This window comes from Rhinolophus sinicus, chromosome 14 (assembly GCF_057876585.1).
Source record: "Rhinolophus sinicus isolate RSI-liver-muscle chromosome 14, RSI-T2T, whole genome shotgun sequence".
Classification (NCBI taxonomy): domain Eukaryota; kingdom Metazoa; phylum Chordata; class Mammalia; order Chiroptera; family Rhinolophidae; genus Rhinolophus; species Rhinolophus sinicus.
In genome coordinates this window covers 176,474,743-176,493,114 of record NC_142514.1, presented here as the reverse complement: position 1 = coordinate 176,493,114, position 18,372 = coordinate 176,474,743, and the positions used below count along the sequence as shown (strand labels likewise).

At 37.7% G+C, this 18,372-nt stretch overlaps 2 protein-coding genes across 2 annotated transcripts; both read right to left on the bottom strand.

The window, feature by feature from the left end:
• Window positions 1–791: 791 nt before the first annotated feature.
• On the bottom strand, window positions 792–1,721 carry LOC148755931 (olfactory receptor 4C16-like). Its single transcript, XM_088789986.1, has one exon. The coding sequence runs from the start codon at window positions 1,719–1,721 to the stop codon at window positions 792–794; it is 930 nt and encodes a 309-aa protein (XP_088646112.1).
• A 9,238-nt stretch (window positions 1,722–10,959) lies between these two features.
• Window positions 10,960–11,934, bottom strand: LOC148755930 (olfactory receptor 4C15-like). The gene has a single exon (XM_088789985.1). The coding sequence runs from the start codon at window positions 11,932–11,934 to the stop codon at window positions 10,960–10,962; it is 975 nt and encodes a 324-aa protein (XP_088646111.1).
• Between the last annotated feature and the right edge of the window lie 6,438 nt (window positions 11,935–18,372).

Below are 18,372 nucleotides of genomic sequence, written 5' to 3'. Positions count from 1 at the left end.
ATAACTCAATATTATAGATAAGTTATTCTAATTGGTATGATTCAAAAAAACATAATACTTCCCAAAATTTGAAGGAATAATTTTAGGAGAAAAAGGGAATTTTTACAAAAAGAATATTGAATATGACCACAATAGTCAAAAACCTTCCTAGGATAAAAAAAAAGACACCCTCAAAAGGGTGAATTTTCTCACTGTGTTCTGTCACTGTTCTAGAAGCATCTAGGTAAACATGGAAATAATTCAAAATGTAATCCCAAGAAATAGAAGGGAGATTACCTAGATTATGTAAATTGATCCTTAAACTATAAAGATCCTACTATTATTGAATCTGGTGCCTTTTCCTGAGTCAGGAAGAACAACCAACTTGAAGGTCCATGGTCAGACATTATGAAAATATAGTGTCTAATAAATAAATCATTAGGAAGGAAAAACTGCCAGGCTGTGGATATAAGCATGCAGAAGTGTAACTATAAACAGAGAACACCAGATGTCAACATGAAGAAGGGCAGTGAAAACACCAGATTAAAACCACAGTGACACTAGGCAGGCAAGAGAGGCAGAGACGCAGCGGTGGTTTTACTTGGTTGTTTGTACCTCGTGCTATATCTTCTTCTACTTAAAAATGACTCGACACTACCTAGTGAATGTGTTCACACTGCCTATTTTCCGGAAGAAACTAATTCTGATGCCCAAGTTAGGATTGTGTTACCTGCACAATAAGAAGATAATATTCTCTATGGACTTCTTCTAAATCAATCAAACTCTGAAGAAATATTGAAAACGTCCATTCATCATGTGCCATCTGAAATCAAGTTCTTGCTCCATAGCTTCCTCATGGCATTTTTCACTTCTGCGTTCCTCAGGGTATAAATCAGAGGGTTGAGCAAAGGTGTTCCAAGGGTATAAAACACAGCTATCATCTTATCCATGGAGAAAGTGGTTGCGGGGCGTGTGTATATAAATATACAAGGACCAAAGAACAAGACGACCACGGTGACGTGGGAGATGCACGTGGAGAGGGCTTTTCTCCTTCCTTCAGCACTGTGGTTTCTCAGAGAATGCAAGATGATAATATAGGACAACATCAGCATGACAAAACTCACTGTACAAATGGCCCCACTGTTGGACACCAGGAGTAGATTGATCACATAGGTGTCTGTACAAGCAAGTTGCAACAACGGCTGCAAGTCACATAAATAGTGATCGATTACATTGGGACCACAGAAAGGTAAACTTAAGGCCAGAAAAATCTGAGCTAAAGAATGTACACAGGACCCCACCCAGGCCACCGCCACCAACACACCACAGACCCGCCGACTCATGATGGTCATGTAGTGAAGGGGCTTACAGATGGCCACATAGCGGTCAAGGGCCATGAGAATCAGGATGAAGGTCTCCAGGCAGCCAAAGAAATGGAATGAAAAAACCTGGACTATGCACTCACTGAAAGAGATAGTGGTGTTCTTGAAAAGGGCGTCCACAATCATTCTCGGGGCTATGGAAGTAGAGAAGCAGGTATCAGATAAGGATAAATGGAAAAGGAAGAAGTACATTGGACTTCCAAGTGTCTGGCTGGTCTTGATAGTAGTAATAATCAGAAAGTTACCCAACAACGTTCCCAAATAGAAAAACAAGAAAGTGACAAACACTATTTTTTTCCTAAGAGGATCCTGCGTCAACCCAAGCAGAATGAACTCAGTCACATTATTATTCAGCTGCATGATTTCATGAATGAGGAGAAGGGGTGAGTGTGAAATTGTTTATCTGCAAAACATAAAGGAATTAATTAACGGTGTGATATGTGATTTTATGAAACATTTTCAAGAAAAATAAGTATTCCTCATCATGGACATTTCAGCTGTGTTTTCTTAATAATTCATCTCAACTCTTTTGTTTTTCTGGCCTGTTTGAATTTTTGAAATTAAATTAATTGAGGTGACATTGGTTAATAAAATTATATACGTTTCAAGAGTACAATTCTACAATACATCATCTGTATATTGCATTGTGTGTTCACCACTCAAAGTCAAATCTCCTTCAATCACCATATATTTGACCCCCTTTACCTTCTTCTACCATCCCCTCCCCCCTTACCTTCTGGTAACCACTAAACTGTAGTCTGTGTCTATGAGTTTTTATTTGTCTTTTTTATTTGTTGCTTTCAGTTTTATATCTCACACATGAGTGAAATCATATGGTTCTCAACTTTTTCCATCTGAGTCTTTTCACTTAGCATGATAATCTCAAGATCCATCCATGTCGCAAATGTCAGTATTTCATCTTTTCTTGTGTTAGAGTAATATTACATTGTGTATATGTACCAATCATCTTTATCCAATAATCTCTCAAAGGACAGTTTGGTTGTTTCCGCATGTTGGCCGCCATGAATAGTGCTGCAATGAACAGTGGGGTACATATGTCTTTCCAAATAAATGTTTTCATAGGATCCTTCGGAGTTACAAATAAGCTTGTCAATGTTATACTTTCCTACAGCCACTCTTCAAATACAAGTCTCCTTGGGCAACCTTCGGTGATTACTTTGTGATAAAAGAAATTCTCTTTCCCGCCTCTACACGCTCCCTTTGTAGCTTTTCTTATAATGTTACATACTATACTTTTCAATTATATGTGAAGCTTCCTTTAGCTTCCTTTCTGGAATAAGAGTCTTTGAAAACTACATATTGTCAGCATTTTATTCTCATTAGTCCCAAACCCAATGCCTTGTACAATGTGGGGGCTTAAGAGTGTTTTTAAATTGAACTTTCTCTGTTATCTCTTAAAATATATTTAGCTGATTGTTTTAGTACTATTCTGATTATAAAACACATTCACATCATTAATCTACTGGGGTCTCCTATCTATTATGTATGGTAGATTGACAAACATGCTCCCAATTTATAAATCCAAAAAAGAAAAAAACCCCAAAAACCTGAGATCACTTTTAAATATCATAGTAAATCATCACCACAAACTTGAGTAGAAGATGTACTCTGAGTAGCATCACATGACCATGGAAGACTTTGGGACTTGACACCCACAGAAATGATTATTAAGCATTTGGCATTTTTACATGAGTCCTTACCCTTTACAACAATGCAAGGAGAGCCGTGACATTTTCCATATCCTCCTGATACCGATGCCCATCTCACTGCATGACCACATGTCCCCGTTTCCCAGAGCTGTGCTAATACCTTTCATCATTGGGTTCTCAAAGGAATTTGTCACAAAAATGGGTAACAATGATCTGAAGACAATAAAACGCACTAGTAAAATAGCACATCTTCTAAGTTCTGTACTTACCTCAACGTTTCAAACAAGCTTAGCCAACTTTAGAAAGCCTGAATGTGTCAAAACGATAATAAACAGACAATGTGTTGGGTTGGAGGTAATGGAGAAGCGCTGAGAGAAAAGCAGATGGGAGAAGGGAGAGAACACGTGCGGTGGACTGCAGAGTGTTAGGCAGATCTTCCCATTCTGAAAATCAGTTTTACTGCAGCAGCCACAGTGAGAATCGTTGCTTTCCTTAAGGACTGTCTGTGAAAATACCCAACCCTCCCTGGTTCAGTTACACTGAACTTCTATTGTTGGGAGAATCCCTACACTCACGCTACATAATAGAAAATTTACCACTCTCTGAGGGAAAGTTCACAGATTATACTCAAAAACCCAATATAAGAATGATACAAACTCCCTCCCACATATGTGACACATTATCTTTCACCTTCATTATACAGTTTATAGAAATGTACACTTGAAACCTATGTAATTTTACTAACCATTGTCACCCCTAATAAATTTAATAAAAAAGCCTCCAGATTATATTTCCTCTGAACTTCCATCACAAGTAGTTATTCAGATTTTAAATATCAGATGTTTGTCAACTCCAGATTATATTCTTATGGCATCATTTTAGAAATTTGCAAAGAGTAAAAATTCTAGACTGTGATATACAACATTCTATTTAAAACTGTCACTTGGAGGTGTTAAAGGTGGCATTCTCCAGAAGCTATGTCAGAGTCACTACCTCTATTAATCTTTGCTCTAATTTCTGACCAGGCATAATCTCATCTAACTTTTAATACCCATAATGAGGACTTATCTTGCTCAGCTACTGTACATGGAAAGCACCTGTCAACTTTTCTACACGGTCATTTCAAGAAACTTCAATAAACCTTAGAACATGGAATGCATTTTTCTCACCACACAGTGATGGTTTTTCACATGCCTCATATTCATAAAATATATTTTGAGTCCAAAAGATTGTTTTATTCCAAATCTTATTTTCATTCCATTTATTTACCATATTAACAGTAAAGTTTTTAAAACATTATTCTTTTTTTCTGTTCCTTTCTCAGAGGAAGCAGGATCAATATAGTCATCTGACATATGGAAATGTGTTTTTAAATTATGTTGGATTATTCTGTAATGATACCTCTTCTGAGTACAAAGAGGTAAGTAACCTGTCACTTACCTGTTAGAACACTCTAAATTAGTGTCAGGTATTTCCATCCCCTTTTCAAAGCAGCCTTCCATAAAATACTGGGGGAAAAAATCCCTTTCTGCATTCCCAGTGGAATATTTTAAGACATAATGACATAAGATATTAGCATCCTAATTCCCAAACGTTTCCCGTCCTTTGCTAATCAGAAACATCCTAGATGTTGTAGTAAATTTAACTTTGGGTTTATCCTTTTAGCCTACAGAAGAATTAAGTTAATCCTTCTCATACTCAGTAACGAAACACAAACAAAGATTGGGAGGTACACGGTGCCTCAGGATGTCCAAAGATATCATGGAATAAGAGAAAAATACAAAGAGATGACAGACTAGATGATAGAGAACAGAAAAACAAAACAAACAAACAAACAAACAAAAAACAAAGCAGTCTTTGGTAAAAGGGGAATTGAATCGCCAAGAAACTACTCTGTTTCTTGTGCACCTAGTGTCCTAAATAGCCCCTCCATGCATTGGGAGACAAAAAGTTTTCGGGGTCTTATATTTTATTTGCAAGTACAATCCAGGGAAAGCAGTAAGAGGCCTAAAACCAGAGGTTCAATTCTTAGCTGATTTATCTGTATTGTATTTGGAGTAAAAATGTTTGAACACTATAATAGACGAGTGTCCTATGAAGGGAACAGAGTTCCTCTGAAGAAGAAAGACTTCCCCTTATTTATTAAATATTATTACAATATGATCTAGGAAGTTAGATTTGAGGTATATGATTATGCTTCTATTAATGAGAAGCGTATTTATAGAAACATTTCCATGTACTCCTACATACCTATATTAACTAAAGGTGACTTGCAGAGGGCAGGAGAGGCATGATAATAAAGGATTTTGGAGTATTGCGTGATGTCATAAAGTTTTTGTTCCCCAGAATTTAGCCTGGGCTCAAAGCCCAGCCAAGGAAAATATGATCTTCTGTTGGTAAAATGATAGCGAGCTGCACCATCTTCACTCCCTTAATGATTTATGACAGAGCTCTGTACGCACATGAACTTCCCGAATCCTGAGTCCTAAGTGGACCTCGTACCTTCCAGTGGGAGACTGTCTGCACGTACTTCAGCCTGTAAGGAAATTCCTTAAAAGTGGACATACTTTATTTTAGCCTACAAGGAAATTCCTTAAAAATGAAGAACTCAAAAAAATGGCCTAATTAAAAATATATTTACCTTCATCCTGTTTCATAATATAAAAACCCAACAGGAAGATGGGAGGGGGGACAGATGAACAGGTGAAGCACAGAGGATTTTTAGGGCAGTGAAAACACTCTATAGGATATCCTGATGATGGATATATTACTGTATATTTGTCCGAACCCATAGAATGTACAGCACCAAGAAAGAACCCCAAGGTAAACGATGGACTTTGGGGGATTATGATGAATCAATCTAGGTTCACTAGTGTAACTATGTACCACTGAGATAGGGGACGTTGGCAGTGGGGACGGCTGTGCACGTGTGGGGCAGGTGGTATATGGGAAACTCTGGACCTTCCTCTCAATTGTGCTGCTAAACTTAAAACTGCTCATAAAATTAAGTCTTTAACTTAAACAATCCAATATCATTTATTAGCTGATGTATAGACTTTTACACACATATGCCAACTGTTTCCTTAAGGTATAACTTCTTAGGGTCATGAGCTATGTTAGGGTAATGATCATGACGTATTCTTTAGTCCAGCCTCAATTACAGATGCTTTGGACTCCAGCCCCTGCCTTTGACTCATGACGCAAGGAAGGAAAAAGTGTATTCCCTGAGGTACAGGGCAAACTGGGGTCAATATCTCCTTCCAACATGGTCTCTTGGTCTCTAACGCTGATGCAATGTCTTAATTATTCAGAATGCTTGGTGCCAAAAGCACTTCAACACTTAACAGGCACTTTGGTTTACTAATTCCCCTGTGATAACTTCTTCTAGCAACGAATGGTTTCTTGGTAAGAAGTTTTGGCAATGAATCCTACTACTGAGCTACTGAAAATGACCCTCCTAGCAGAGCCCAATTCCCTCAACAAAGTAAGAGTCTCTGAAGATATTACCTCAGCCACCTTAATGGTGTCACTGTCTCCAGTGCCCTACTCAGTCATGAACAGTGACGGAGGCCTCTTTCCTTTCTCCCCATCCAGGAGTTCATACCAACTCTCTCTCTTTACACAGAACATCTCCCTGAGATCACTCTCCTCGCCTTTCCTGCCATTCAGACATGGGCACAGTGCCATCTTCACATTCACTCTGCTTTAATCATTATCACAACAGATTTTGGAGGTACCTACGGCTGCCTCCTGTCCATATAATGACTTTCAACAAATTAGGAAAGTGTGTTTCATCCTCAAGACACTTCCATATAACAGAAAACTGTCATATGCATGTACTTTTCAAATGACATTTATTTGTTTTCCATTTGTCAAAACATTGCTGTAATAACTGTATATTCTAGGGCATCTTGATGGAAATGAAGCTTCCTTAGCTGTGGGGCCCCTATGTGGTCATAGTCCTCACACAGTGTGCGACAGCGTTGGATGTCCCCTTTAGGCAGGATCAATTCTTATACAATTCTCTCCCATGTCATGGAAAATTCACATTCCATGGGGAGATGTTTTGGTACCATTAACATTCAGTTGGAATACTGCCATTTGCAACAACATGGATGGATCTTGAAATTATCATGCTAAGTGAAATAAGTCAGAAAAAGTCGAGAACCATATAATTTTACGTATATGTGGCCTATAAAACTGAAAATAACAAACAAACAAGACAAACAAAGAAAAGATCACAGACACAGTTAAGTGCTTACAAGAGGGTAAAGAGGAAGGGGGTGGTAGAAGAGGGTAAAGGGGGTCAAATATATGGTGTTGGAAGAACTGACTTTAGGTGGTGAACACACAATGCAATATATGGATGATGTATAATAGAATTGTACACTTGAAACCTATATAATAATACTAACCAATGCCACCCCCAACACATTCAATAAAAATTTTAAAAATAAATAATATAGAGAAATTAAAAAAAACATTCAGTTGGATACAGTCTCTCGGAGCTACTGTTAACAATGCTTCTGGCTGCAGCAGTGGAAGATGCTCCTACTGGACGGTTCCGTGACTTGACCATCTTCATTTCTGCTGCAGCTCCGAACAAGAGGCAGTAGCGTCATTCAGACAGAGAGCTTCTGTTTCTTTCATGCAACATCACAGTCCTTTCTCAGGCAGGTTCATTAGTTATTATTAGTCAGAACTGTCTTCCAGTCTGACTTCATTTGTGGTTTCCTTCCTTCCTCCCTTCCTTCCTGCCTTCCTCCCTTCCTTCCTGCCTTCCTTCCTTCCTTTCTTCCTTTCCTCCCTCTCTCCTTCCCTTCCTCCTTCCCTCCCTTTTTTTTCTTTCTTTCACCAAATTGCTCATTAATACTAAGTTCTGTGATTCATGGCTACAGAGTTGAATAAGAGAGTCATGACCCCAATTTTCATGGAACTAAAGTCTAAAGACATTCCTTAAAGTTTGTAAATGATATGAGGTCGGCCAATTAAGTTTGCGAACCCGTCCTAGAAAAAGTGTTACACACCTCATTGCTGAATATCACGACGATAACTTTCAAAGTACTCCCCTTCGGAAGCTATGCACTGACACTAGCGCCTAGTCTACCCTTCAAAGCAATTTTGGAACTCTTTTTCTGGAATGGCCATCAGAGCTGCTGTCGTCGTTTTAACCTTGATGTCCTGAATGTCATCAAAATGTCTTCCTTTCAATATTTTCTTTATCTTTGGGTAGAGAAAAAAATCACTGGGGCCAGATCAGGTGAGAAGGGAAGGTGTTCCAACATGGTTATTTGTTTACTGGGTAGAAACTCCCTCACAGGCAGTGCCATGTGAGCTGCTGCATTGTCGTGATGCAAGAGCCATGAATTGTTGGTGAAAAGTTCAGGTTGTTTTCATCTAAGTTTTTCATGCCGCCTTTTCAGCACTTCCAAAGAGTAAACTTTGTTAACTGTTTGTCCAGTTGGTGCAAATTCACAATGAATAATCCCTCTGACATCAAAAACAGTTAGCAACTTCATTGCAACAAGTTTGCGAGCTTAATTGTCAAAACTTTGTATTTCTTAACCCAGTTCTGCTTACTCAAACACTACCATTCTAGCTTCCGCTCTGATACTCGCCTGACCCAGGAGCTAGAGACACGAGGAGGGTGAGAGATCTCTGCAATTCTCCCACAGAACTCCGTGACCCGTTGTCTTCTGCTAGGGTCCTACGGAGCCCCTTAGTCATCCAGCTATTTGAAGTGATTGGTCCCAAAATTACTTGAACACTAACTAGCCCCACTGTGTGTTGACACCTTACTGATGATTCTCTCCAGGATCCTGGGGCTCTTTCTCTGTACAAGAAGGCTGAGAGTTGGGGAACTGAAAATGGCCTCCCTCACCACAGAAATCACAAAAGAATGTTATGAGAGCTGTCTTACATCTTTTGTGAAGTCACTGTTATTTCTTTATTTTTTCCCCTGACCCAATCAAAGACTGATTTTCAGACTTTCTTCAAAGACCCGGTCTTATATTAATTTTTGCTCCAAAAGATGCATTAGAGTTGATGGTCCAGCTAGGTCTTATATTCGGGGAAACATGGTAGATCTTTGCTTTTCAATGGTTACCAGCTGTTGAGGATGGGATAGACTACATCATAACAGCACTTTCCCTCCCAGGAAACTGTGTTACTACCAATCATTCTGGCCTAAGAATTGCCTGCAAGGTATGACATGGTCTGCTAGGTATCTTCAATGAGGAAGAAGTAAAAGGTACAGGGTAAAGATAGAAGGAGATAGGAGACCAAAACTGGGATGGAGAATGCCAGGAATAGATTGCACCATCTGTCGTACTTTGCTGAAGGGTGTAGGGTCACCCAGCAAGGCCAAGTGTCTCAGAGAAACAAAGTCACACCCAACCACTTTGCCTTTTTGTTACAAGTGAACTATAAGATCCCTGAGGAAGGTTTCTGGTGTGTTACTTAAAGTCCTTAAGCCTCAACTTCCCCGTCAATTAAATGGGAACATGAAGCCCTATCTTTAAAAAGTTTCTGTAAATATCAAAACATACAACATATGAAAAGAAAAAATCCCTGGGTCAGAGAAAGTCCAGAGGAAATATTTGTGCTTTTATTAATCCTCTTTGAACATGAGGAATTGAGGATCAAAGAAGTGAACAATTCACCTAAAGTCCGAGAGCTAATAAGTAACAGAACTGAGCCTAGAATCCAAATTTCTTAAGTGAAAGTCTAAATCTCTTTTATCTTAATAAGATATACAATAATGTCATAAGATTTCTTGGCCTAGAAAACAAGAAAAGCCAATGAATGGGTCTCTGTAGATTTGTGGCCATACACAATTTTATTTGGATCAGAAATACTTTGAGAATAAAAGTCAGATCACTGACAGCAAAATTTATTTTTGCAAAGAATGGAAGGAGAAATAGATAATGAAGAATGAGAGAGTGGGTAAAGAACAATGGCTTTATTTTCTATTTGAATTTTTATACACTATATTTAAATTTGATATATAGGAAAAATAACTAGAATATAAAATTTATTTTAAACACTCTGCTCTGTGTTACATCAAAGCATGCATTATAGTTGTCATCAGGGTCTAAGGGCTAATACCAGCAATACGTACATCCTTTGCCAAACTTGACACTTTAGTGTGTGAATGTTAAAGAAAGGTCTAAATATGATTATGGAAAGATACCTCATTTATTCAACAGCTATTGACTAAGCCCATACGTTAATCTATTCTAGACACTAATGATACATCCGTGAACCAAAGAGGAAACAAAAATTCTCTGACTCATAGCTTCCAGTTTAGGAAAGGACACAGACAAAAAATAAAAAAGTATGAAAATTATATAACATATCAGAAAATGATAAGTGCTTTCAATAAAAATAGATACGGAGGAGGTCTGAAAGCCAAGGTGTGAGATGCTATTTTTCAAAGCACAGAGTAGTCATGTGATACAAAAATACCTACAGTGAGAATGCTTGGATCTCTTCCCTTTCTGAGTTCTAAGTTTTTTCTTATCAGTCACTGATATCAAATATCCTAAATATAAATTTCTATTCTCTTGAAATAATTTGAGTAAGTTTCTGTTCTTAATCTCTAAGGTATTTTTGTCTTCCCTCCACAAAGCACGAAATGAATGACAAGAGGTCTGCTAAGTAATTTCTCTTTTCCTTCTTTTTTGATCTTTAGATTCTAAGTAAGCATGAAATTCAACTCTTTAATTTACACATGAAGATACTGAATTGTCAAATCACAGTTGATAAGTCATCTAAGGGTGAAAACATTACTTCCTGACACATATTAATGGTTTTTATATTGCATTCCATTACTTCCTGTCAAATGAGGCCCACCCACAAAAAGTTTTATCTAAAACAATTAAGACATTTTTTACTCTTAAATTTAATTTTTTTCAAAGTTTAATGTTTTATCTTTCATTACAAACCCCCATTATTCTGTCCCACACTTTCCTCATGGCATTTTTCACTTCCTTGTTCCGGAAGGTATAAATCAAAGGATTGAGCAAGGGAGTTAGGATGGTGTAAAATATTGCCACCATTTTGTCAAAGGGCAAAGCAGATGGAGGTCGGGCGTACACAAATATGCATGGGACAAAGAATAAAACCACAACAGCAATGTGAGAGCCGCAGGTGGAGAGAGCTTTCCGCTGCCCTTTAGCACTGTGGGTTCTCAGAGAGAGCAAGATGACACCATAGGAGACAAGCAACAAAGAGAAGATCACGATGCAGATAAACCCACTGTTGGCGACCACCAAAAGGCCCAAGACGTAAGTGTCAGTGCAGGCAAGCTCCAGTAGTGGATACAAGTCACACATGAAGTGATCAATGACATTGGGGCCACAGAAGGGCAGCTGGAAAGTGAAGAGAATTTGGATCACGGAATGCAGGAAGCCCCCTGTCCAGGCCACCCCCATCAGAATGCCGCACAGTCTCCAGTTCATGGTAGAAGAGTAGTGCAGAGGCTTGCAGATGGCCACATAGCGATCATAGGCCATGGCGGTGAGGACAATCACCTCTACCCCAGCAAAGAAGTGCTCAGCAAAGAGCTGGGTCATGCAGCCTTCAAAGGAGATGGTTTTCCTCTCATACAGAGAGTCCACAATCATCTTTGGGGCGATGACGGTGGAGAAGCACGCATCCAGGAAGGACAGGAAAGCCAAGAAGAAGTACATGGGGGAGCCCAGGAGCGCTGGGCTACTGCCTATGGTCACCACAATTAGCAAGTTGCCCCCGACAGTGGCAATGTAGCTGAATAAAAATACAACACATACTATTTTCTGAACATTGGGATTCTGTGAAAGCCCTAGGAGGACAAACTCGGTTACAAAGCTTTGGTTTTGCATGATTTCCAAGGAAAAGTTAAAAGCTAGTACAGTAAGCATGTACAATCTGCAATTATGAGAAAAGACAAATTCACCTCAGAGCAGTTTAAGGTATTATAGTCAAAGACGAGTTGGTGCATCCACATGAAAAATTAACTTATATGCTTCTATCGTAAGTGAGAACACAAAATTAGAAATTTTTGAAGGTGGTCATGAGAGGTCAGGCAGAATGAAGGCGGAGATAAATTACTAAATACGTCAAAATAGCCAGAGCTTTAATATAGGAGAAGGGATGTATCTGCCAACTCTGGTCACGGAGTAGTGGTTTCCTGGAGTGACCTGCTGAGAAGGATTCTGAAGGCACATCCAAGTTCTGAGGTGGGAGGGCTGTAATTAGTCACACCTGCCTTTAGCATGGAATGGGAACATGGATGACCTGGGCGCCATCCCTGATCAGGAAACTGCCTTATCTACAAGTAGAAGAAGAAACAACCCCAGTTTAAGAGGTGCTTGAAAATCACGACAACTTTCCCAATTATTTGTTGTATAGTCTGAATTGACTTGGACCTTTATGATGAATTAATTCATTCCCTATAAAAGAGAAAGATGTATGGGAAAGTGTCTAGCTCTATACCAACACGTAACAAGTATGCATGTATCGAATTGGGGTTTTTTCTTCATTTATCATTTAAAATAAGAACAGAAGTTTCTAAAAAGATAATAATACCTAGTCATCTGTCGTGATGACTAAGTTAAACAATGCAAAGAAAGCGGTTGTTCAGGTCTTAGGGAGTGGGAGACAGTTCACGTCATGTCTCATCCCTATTTTACTGGCCAGCAACTCATGCTTCAAGAGCTGAGGTCAAACAAATAACAGAACCTCTGACTCCAGCACCCAAGTACTCCCACTGGATCAACAGAGAGAGGAGCAAGGGTTCTTCTTTTCAAGCAAGAACTCAAGAGCAGGAGTGGCCTTTCTCCTGTCTCCATCCAGCTACAGAAATTAAAGCCTCCCGATTCCTTTGTTCATGTTTGAATGAGGCCCCTTATAAAGGACACAGAGGAAATGATGCAGAGTCAAGAAGTAATGTCCTGTTATTACAGATACAAATTGGCAACAAGCATGTAAGTAAGGAATAGAAATGGTATACTGAATACAGCCAGAGTGCTGAGATGTTTTAATTATTTACTAGTTATTTATACTACGTGGTCCAATCTGATCAAGTACAACTGGCCATTCATATGACTATTGTACACTAGGGATGTTCATACATAACTGACTTGCTCATCTCACAGGATTATGAGGTCAAATTGGCAAATGTAAAAGTTGCTTATGATAAATGTCCTCACCAATTGTAGTCCCTTAAAGAGTCAGCAGTCTTACCCCCAGAAAACTCTTCCATGAGTCACCCCGATAATTATTCCAACTTTTGAATTTGTTTTCCATAGCAAGACAACAGCTTCCAAGAATGACTGTGTCCGCACCTGTACATATCACAGAAATTTATTCATCAAATGCCATGTGTGTGTACATATGCATATAATCTGTTTGTTAAATAGGTGAATAAAATCAATGAGGCTTAGCATGAAAATTAAAAATAATCTGATTTTGTGAAATCCACTTAGGGCTAAGGAAAACAATTTATAATACTGATAAAACTAAAAATATATACAATTGTGTATACTAGTATCTGTCTTTATGTTTACTTTAAAATAACCATTTCCATAATGTTTCCAGGGTACGAGACGTTCTTAAACAGTGCCTGCAGTATGAACGCCATATCCAGCTACAAGCTTTCACCAAGAAAACAGGAATATAAAGCAAACCCTGTAAGGTCACTGGTTCAGTCACCAACCATTTATTAAAAAGAAAGAATATTAATGTATGATCCAGCAGTGATCAGCTTATCCTATGGCCAAAGGAGGAGAGATAATGAATTGAAATAAGTACATCAGTTCCAATAAACAAACAAACAAAACAGAAACAAACTCATAGCTACAGAGAACAAACTGATGGTTACCAGATGTGAAGGATGTTGGGGGACTGAGTGAAAAAGGTGAAAGGTTTAAGAAGTACAAATTGGCAGTTACAACATAGTCACGGGGACATAAAGTGCAGCATAGGGAATATAGCCAATACTATTGTAATAATTGTGTGGTGTCAGGTGGGTACCAGAATTAATGGAGGAATCACTTCATAAGTTATGTAAATGTCAAACCACTATGCTGTACTCCTGAAACTAGTACAATATTGAATGTTAACTGTAATTGAAAAGTTAAACAAAAAATTAACAAAAAAAGCAAATCAGAGGGGAAAAAAAGAGCATCTGCTCCAGATTAGTACATAGGTTCAAATCCAGGCTCTTCTACTTAATTATATATGTGATGGCAAAGTTACTTAAAATTCTTAAAGACTCGAATTCTACTTCTTTAACTGGGGATAATAACATTGCCTACCGTGTTTCCCCGAAAATAATACCTAGCCGGACCATCAGCTCTAATGTGTCTTTTGGAGCAAAAATTAATATAAGACCCAGTATATATTATATTATATTACATTATATTATATTATATTACATTACATTATATTATATTACATTATATTATACCCAGACTTATATTAAAATAAGGCTGGGTCTTATATTAATTTTGTTCCAAAAGACACATTAGAGCTGATGGTCCGACTAGGTCTTATTTTCAGGGAGACACGGTACGGATAGGGTTTTTGTGAGAATTAAATAAGGCAATAGACATAAAAACAGTTATGCAGTTAGAAGCACAAGAGAATATCACGGTAAGTAGTGAGAATAATCCCCCCAAGACATTGACACACAGCGAAAAATGACAATGTTTTCACCCCTAACTCCTGCTTTCCCATGACCAAGGCTGGTAAGTACTTTTACTCGCCCTTTTACTTATTCACAAATATGAAATATTTTTGGTCACAATGCGGATGTGGTATTGTTTAAATGTGCAAGATGTGTAAATGTCCTTAATAATCCCTGAATAAATTACTGCGGCCCTCAGACGTACACGTGTCCAATGATTTTTCAGGTAGTTTCATTGTACAAAGAAAACCAGATCGGGCGAGGAGGTGCAGAGGAAGACCAAGGCTCCCTATGAATCTAATAATTAATTCTTGGGCTCTCCAATTCCGTTATCTGGGGAGTTCCTAAGAGTAATACCATTTTTTCAATTGAAACGTTCATTAGATATAAGCAAATCACCTCCTCTTTTTTTCAGATAAAAGGCAGTTCCAAAGTTAATGTTAAAACTTTGACAATGGAGAGTACAGTGTCCTCAGAGTTTACCACAGCAAGGCTTATGATTTTAAGTCAGTTCAAAGGTAATTGTCCTAAATGCAATGTGTTATCCTAGAGTGAAACCTAGAACAGAAAAAGGACAGTAATAGAAAAATTGGTGGCATCTGATTAAAATCTGCTGTTTCATTAAGAGTAATATATCAATATTCACTTCATAGTTTTGACAAATACATTCATGGCGATGTAAGAAGATAATACTAGGGAAAACTAAGTGAAGAGTATACAGGAACTCTCTATACTGCCTTGGAAACTTTTCTATTAATCTAAAATTATTCCAAAATAAGAAGTTAATTAAAAATAATATAATAATTGTTCAGTTTCTGCTATCAAAAAGCTGGCAATTACAGCTTGATCACTTAATAGCCATGTGCCATTGAAAAAGTTACTAAGCCTGAGCGTTCTCTCCCATGAAATCTATGTACCAACACTAGTGTGAGCTGCCTGGTCCACGAGAGTCAAATTAAGACAGTTATTATGAACATGCTTTGCAACGAGTAATTCAAAAGGAAGATGTGAAATATTGATATCAGCATTATTTTTCAGCAGTGTCTACACACACAGAGTGAGCTAGAAAATTGAATGAATCCTAAGAATAAAATATGTGTTTTAAAATCATGCTTTTTAAATTACACTAATTCTAAAATCGCAAATAAACTACTTCATTCATGTAATCCTTTTGGAAACATCTTAGCAAGCATTTCCAGAATCATAGACATGTTTGTATTCCTTATACCAGTAACACAAACCTAAAAAAATTTTCTACAAGTGAAATGAGATGGTATACGTTTTATAATGGAAACTTGTGTGACTTTTATTAGAGAAAATTTAGAAATATCTAAAATGTTCAATAATAGGAGAATGTTCAGGTAAATCAGACTGCAAATTAACAGCACATGATGCTATGAATACTAAATAATATCAGGACATGGATGGTGAAGAATTTCTACAGTATGTTAACAAGAAAAAACTAATAACTCCCATTTTTACAGACATTTTAACATAATTAAAAAATATACAAGGGAACATATCAAAATGGCAGACTTTCAATATGTATCTTGATATCATTTTAAGAAGAGTTAACATTCAAAATCAAGTTTAAAACCCATAACATATTTTTCCATAATTTAAACACTTCAGAAAAAGGACATGGGTTTTGAGGATACTTTTATTATCTCCAGTATAATTAATTTGCACAGTGGAACTAACATGCTAACGTAACATAGAATCATATACTAAAAATGTTAAACTATCGTAAACCTTCCAGAAACAGTGGTATCATAGGCCCAGCCCTTCCCACCCTCTATACTCACTTTGATATCAATTCTAAATCCATATAGTCCTACGGCAAGCAGATTATTCTGCTCAGGTTTCTCCTAGAAGATGCCAAGGCCTGTCCTTTCTTGACAGTTGTACAGTGTAATATACTGGAGCTGCCACAGAAATTGCTCAGGGCCCCTCCCAGCCAGGAACTGTAGACTCTGGGCCACCTCTTGGGGCTGTGGCCTTGGGAGTTTTGCCTCCCCACCGTCCCCAGTGCCCACTATTTCCATCCCATCCATTTTGGCATCAAACTTAATTCTAGCGTGAGTCATTCTGAAAATAACAGAAATTCCCGTTTCAACTTTGAAGTCCATATAGTATTTAGAACCACGTGACGAATTAGCGATAAGGTTGTCGTAAGTAGTGTTCTGTAATTACATTTCAAGCAGTAAAGTTTAGATGCATTTCTAGGTACCTACATGTGCACATCAGTCGCATTTGCATGTATTTTTCTAAGTAAATATAGTGATTACAAACTAAAAGAATAGATGAAAAACCCATTCTTAACTACCCTCCTTGTTCTTTAAGTCAACTGTATTTTGATCCAGGATTATTATTTACTTCAGTAATGAAGGATTTTATTTCTTGTCTCTCTAGCTAAGCATGTTCTTTTCCCCGACAACCTGGGAAGTATGTTCTCTTCAGATTTCAGGTCCATTTCTCTCCCCTCCATGTTGCTCTACTGATGTCCCTAAATGTCTCAGCTATTTCTCTTACTATTTCTGGAAATTCAAAAAGAAAAAAAAAACTTTCTGTGTTTCCACCTGTGTCCTTCCTGATGCCTGAACCTTCTCTTTTCTATTGTCCTAGCGATTTAGTCCATTTTAAGAGACAAAGCCACATCCACTAGCACTAAAGCATGTCTGCAATTCAGCCATTTAAATATTCCTGAACAATTCAGACGCAGAAACCTAACGCTATTTATGACATCGAATACACTGAGAGGAAACTAAGTGAACATATTTAAAATCTTTAAGACTGCTGAGAAATTTCTTATCTAGGGACATAAATATGTCACAGACAACTGTGTTTTATCTGAAAGAAAGTAGGACTGAAATTTGGAAGACCTGGATTCAAATTTTTCAGCTGAAAGTCTTAGATGTGTGAACTGAAGCAAGTGAATTAGAAAAAAATCCCTTGTCTTCAATTTGCTTCTATGTAAACTAAGGATAGTAGTATTGGAACTACCAACTTAGTACATAGATACATCACCTACAGATAAATCATACGTACAGGGCAACAGCTTTGGAACCTAACCATAGGCCTTTTTGTTCAGATCAAGTAAAACAATGTTTACCCTTGTCACTTCAAATGGTTCCTCAAGTCTTTGTATTAAAAACAAAACAAAAAAACTTCCTTTATATTCAAGAAAAACTGTGAGCCATAGGACAATTAAGAAAATAAGAACAAGTTAAAAGTAATTTCAAATTTTCTGGCTTATTATTTTTGTGCCAAAAATATTGAGATAGGTTATGAATTATTATTTTTTCCTTTTGTGGGTTGGGGGTCTCTCTTTTTGCTTCAGGTAGATTCATAATACCCCCAAAAAAAACTCATCAGTGATTTTCCCACTCCCCAGCTGTCGCTACCCCATATATCTAAGAATTTTATTCTCTTTTTTGCTCTACCACAAGATAAGGAAAAATAAAAGAAGTTCTGAGACCAAAGTCCTATGAAAAAGCCAATTTCAGCCAAGTAACGTATGTATGAGGAGTTTAATAAAGGATCAGGGAGACACTGGAGAAAAACATACCCTAGAACCATCAAACTATGGATTTATGGCTGTTTTTTCCTTCGTATATCCCGAATATATGTATATCTATATGCATGTATGTATATCATTACGTTCTTGGCA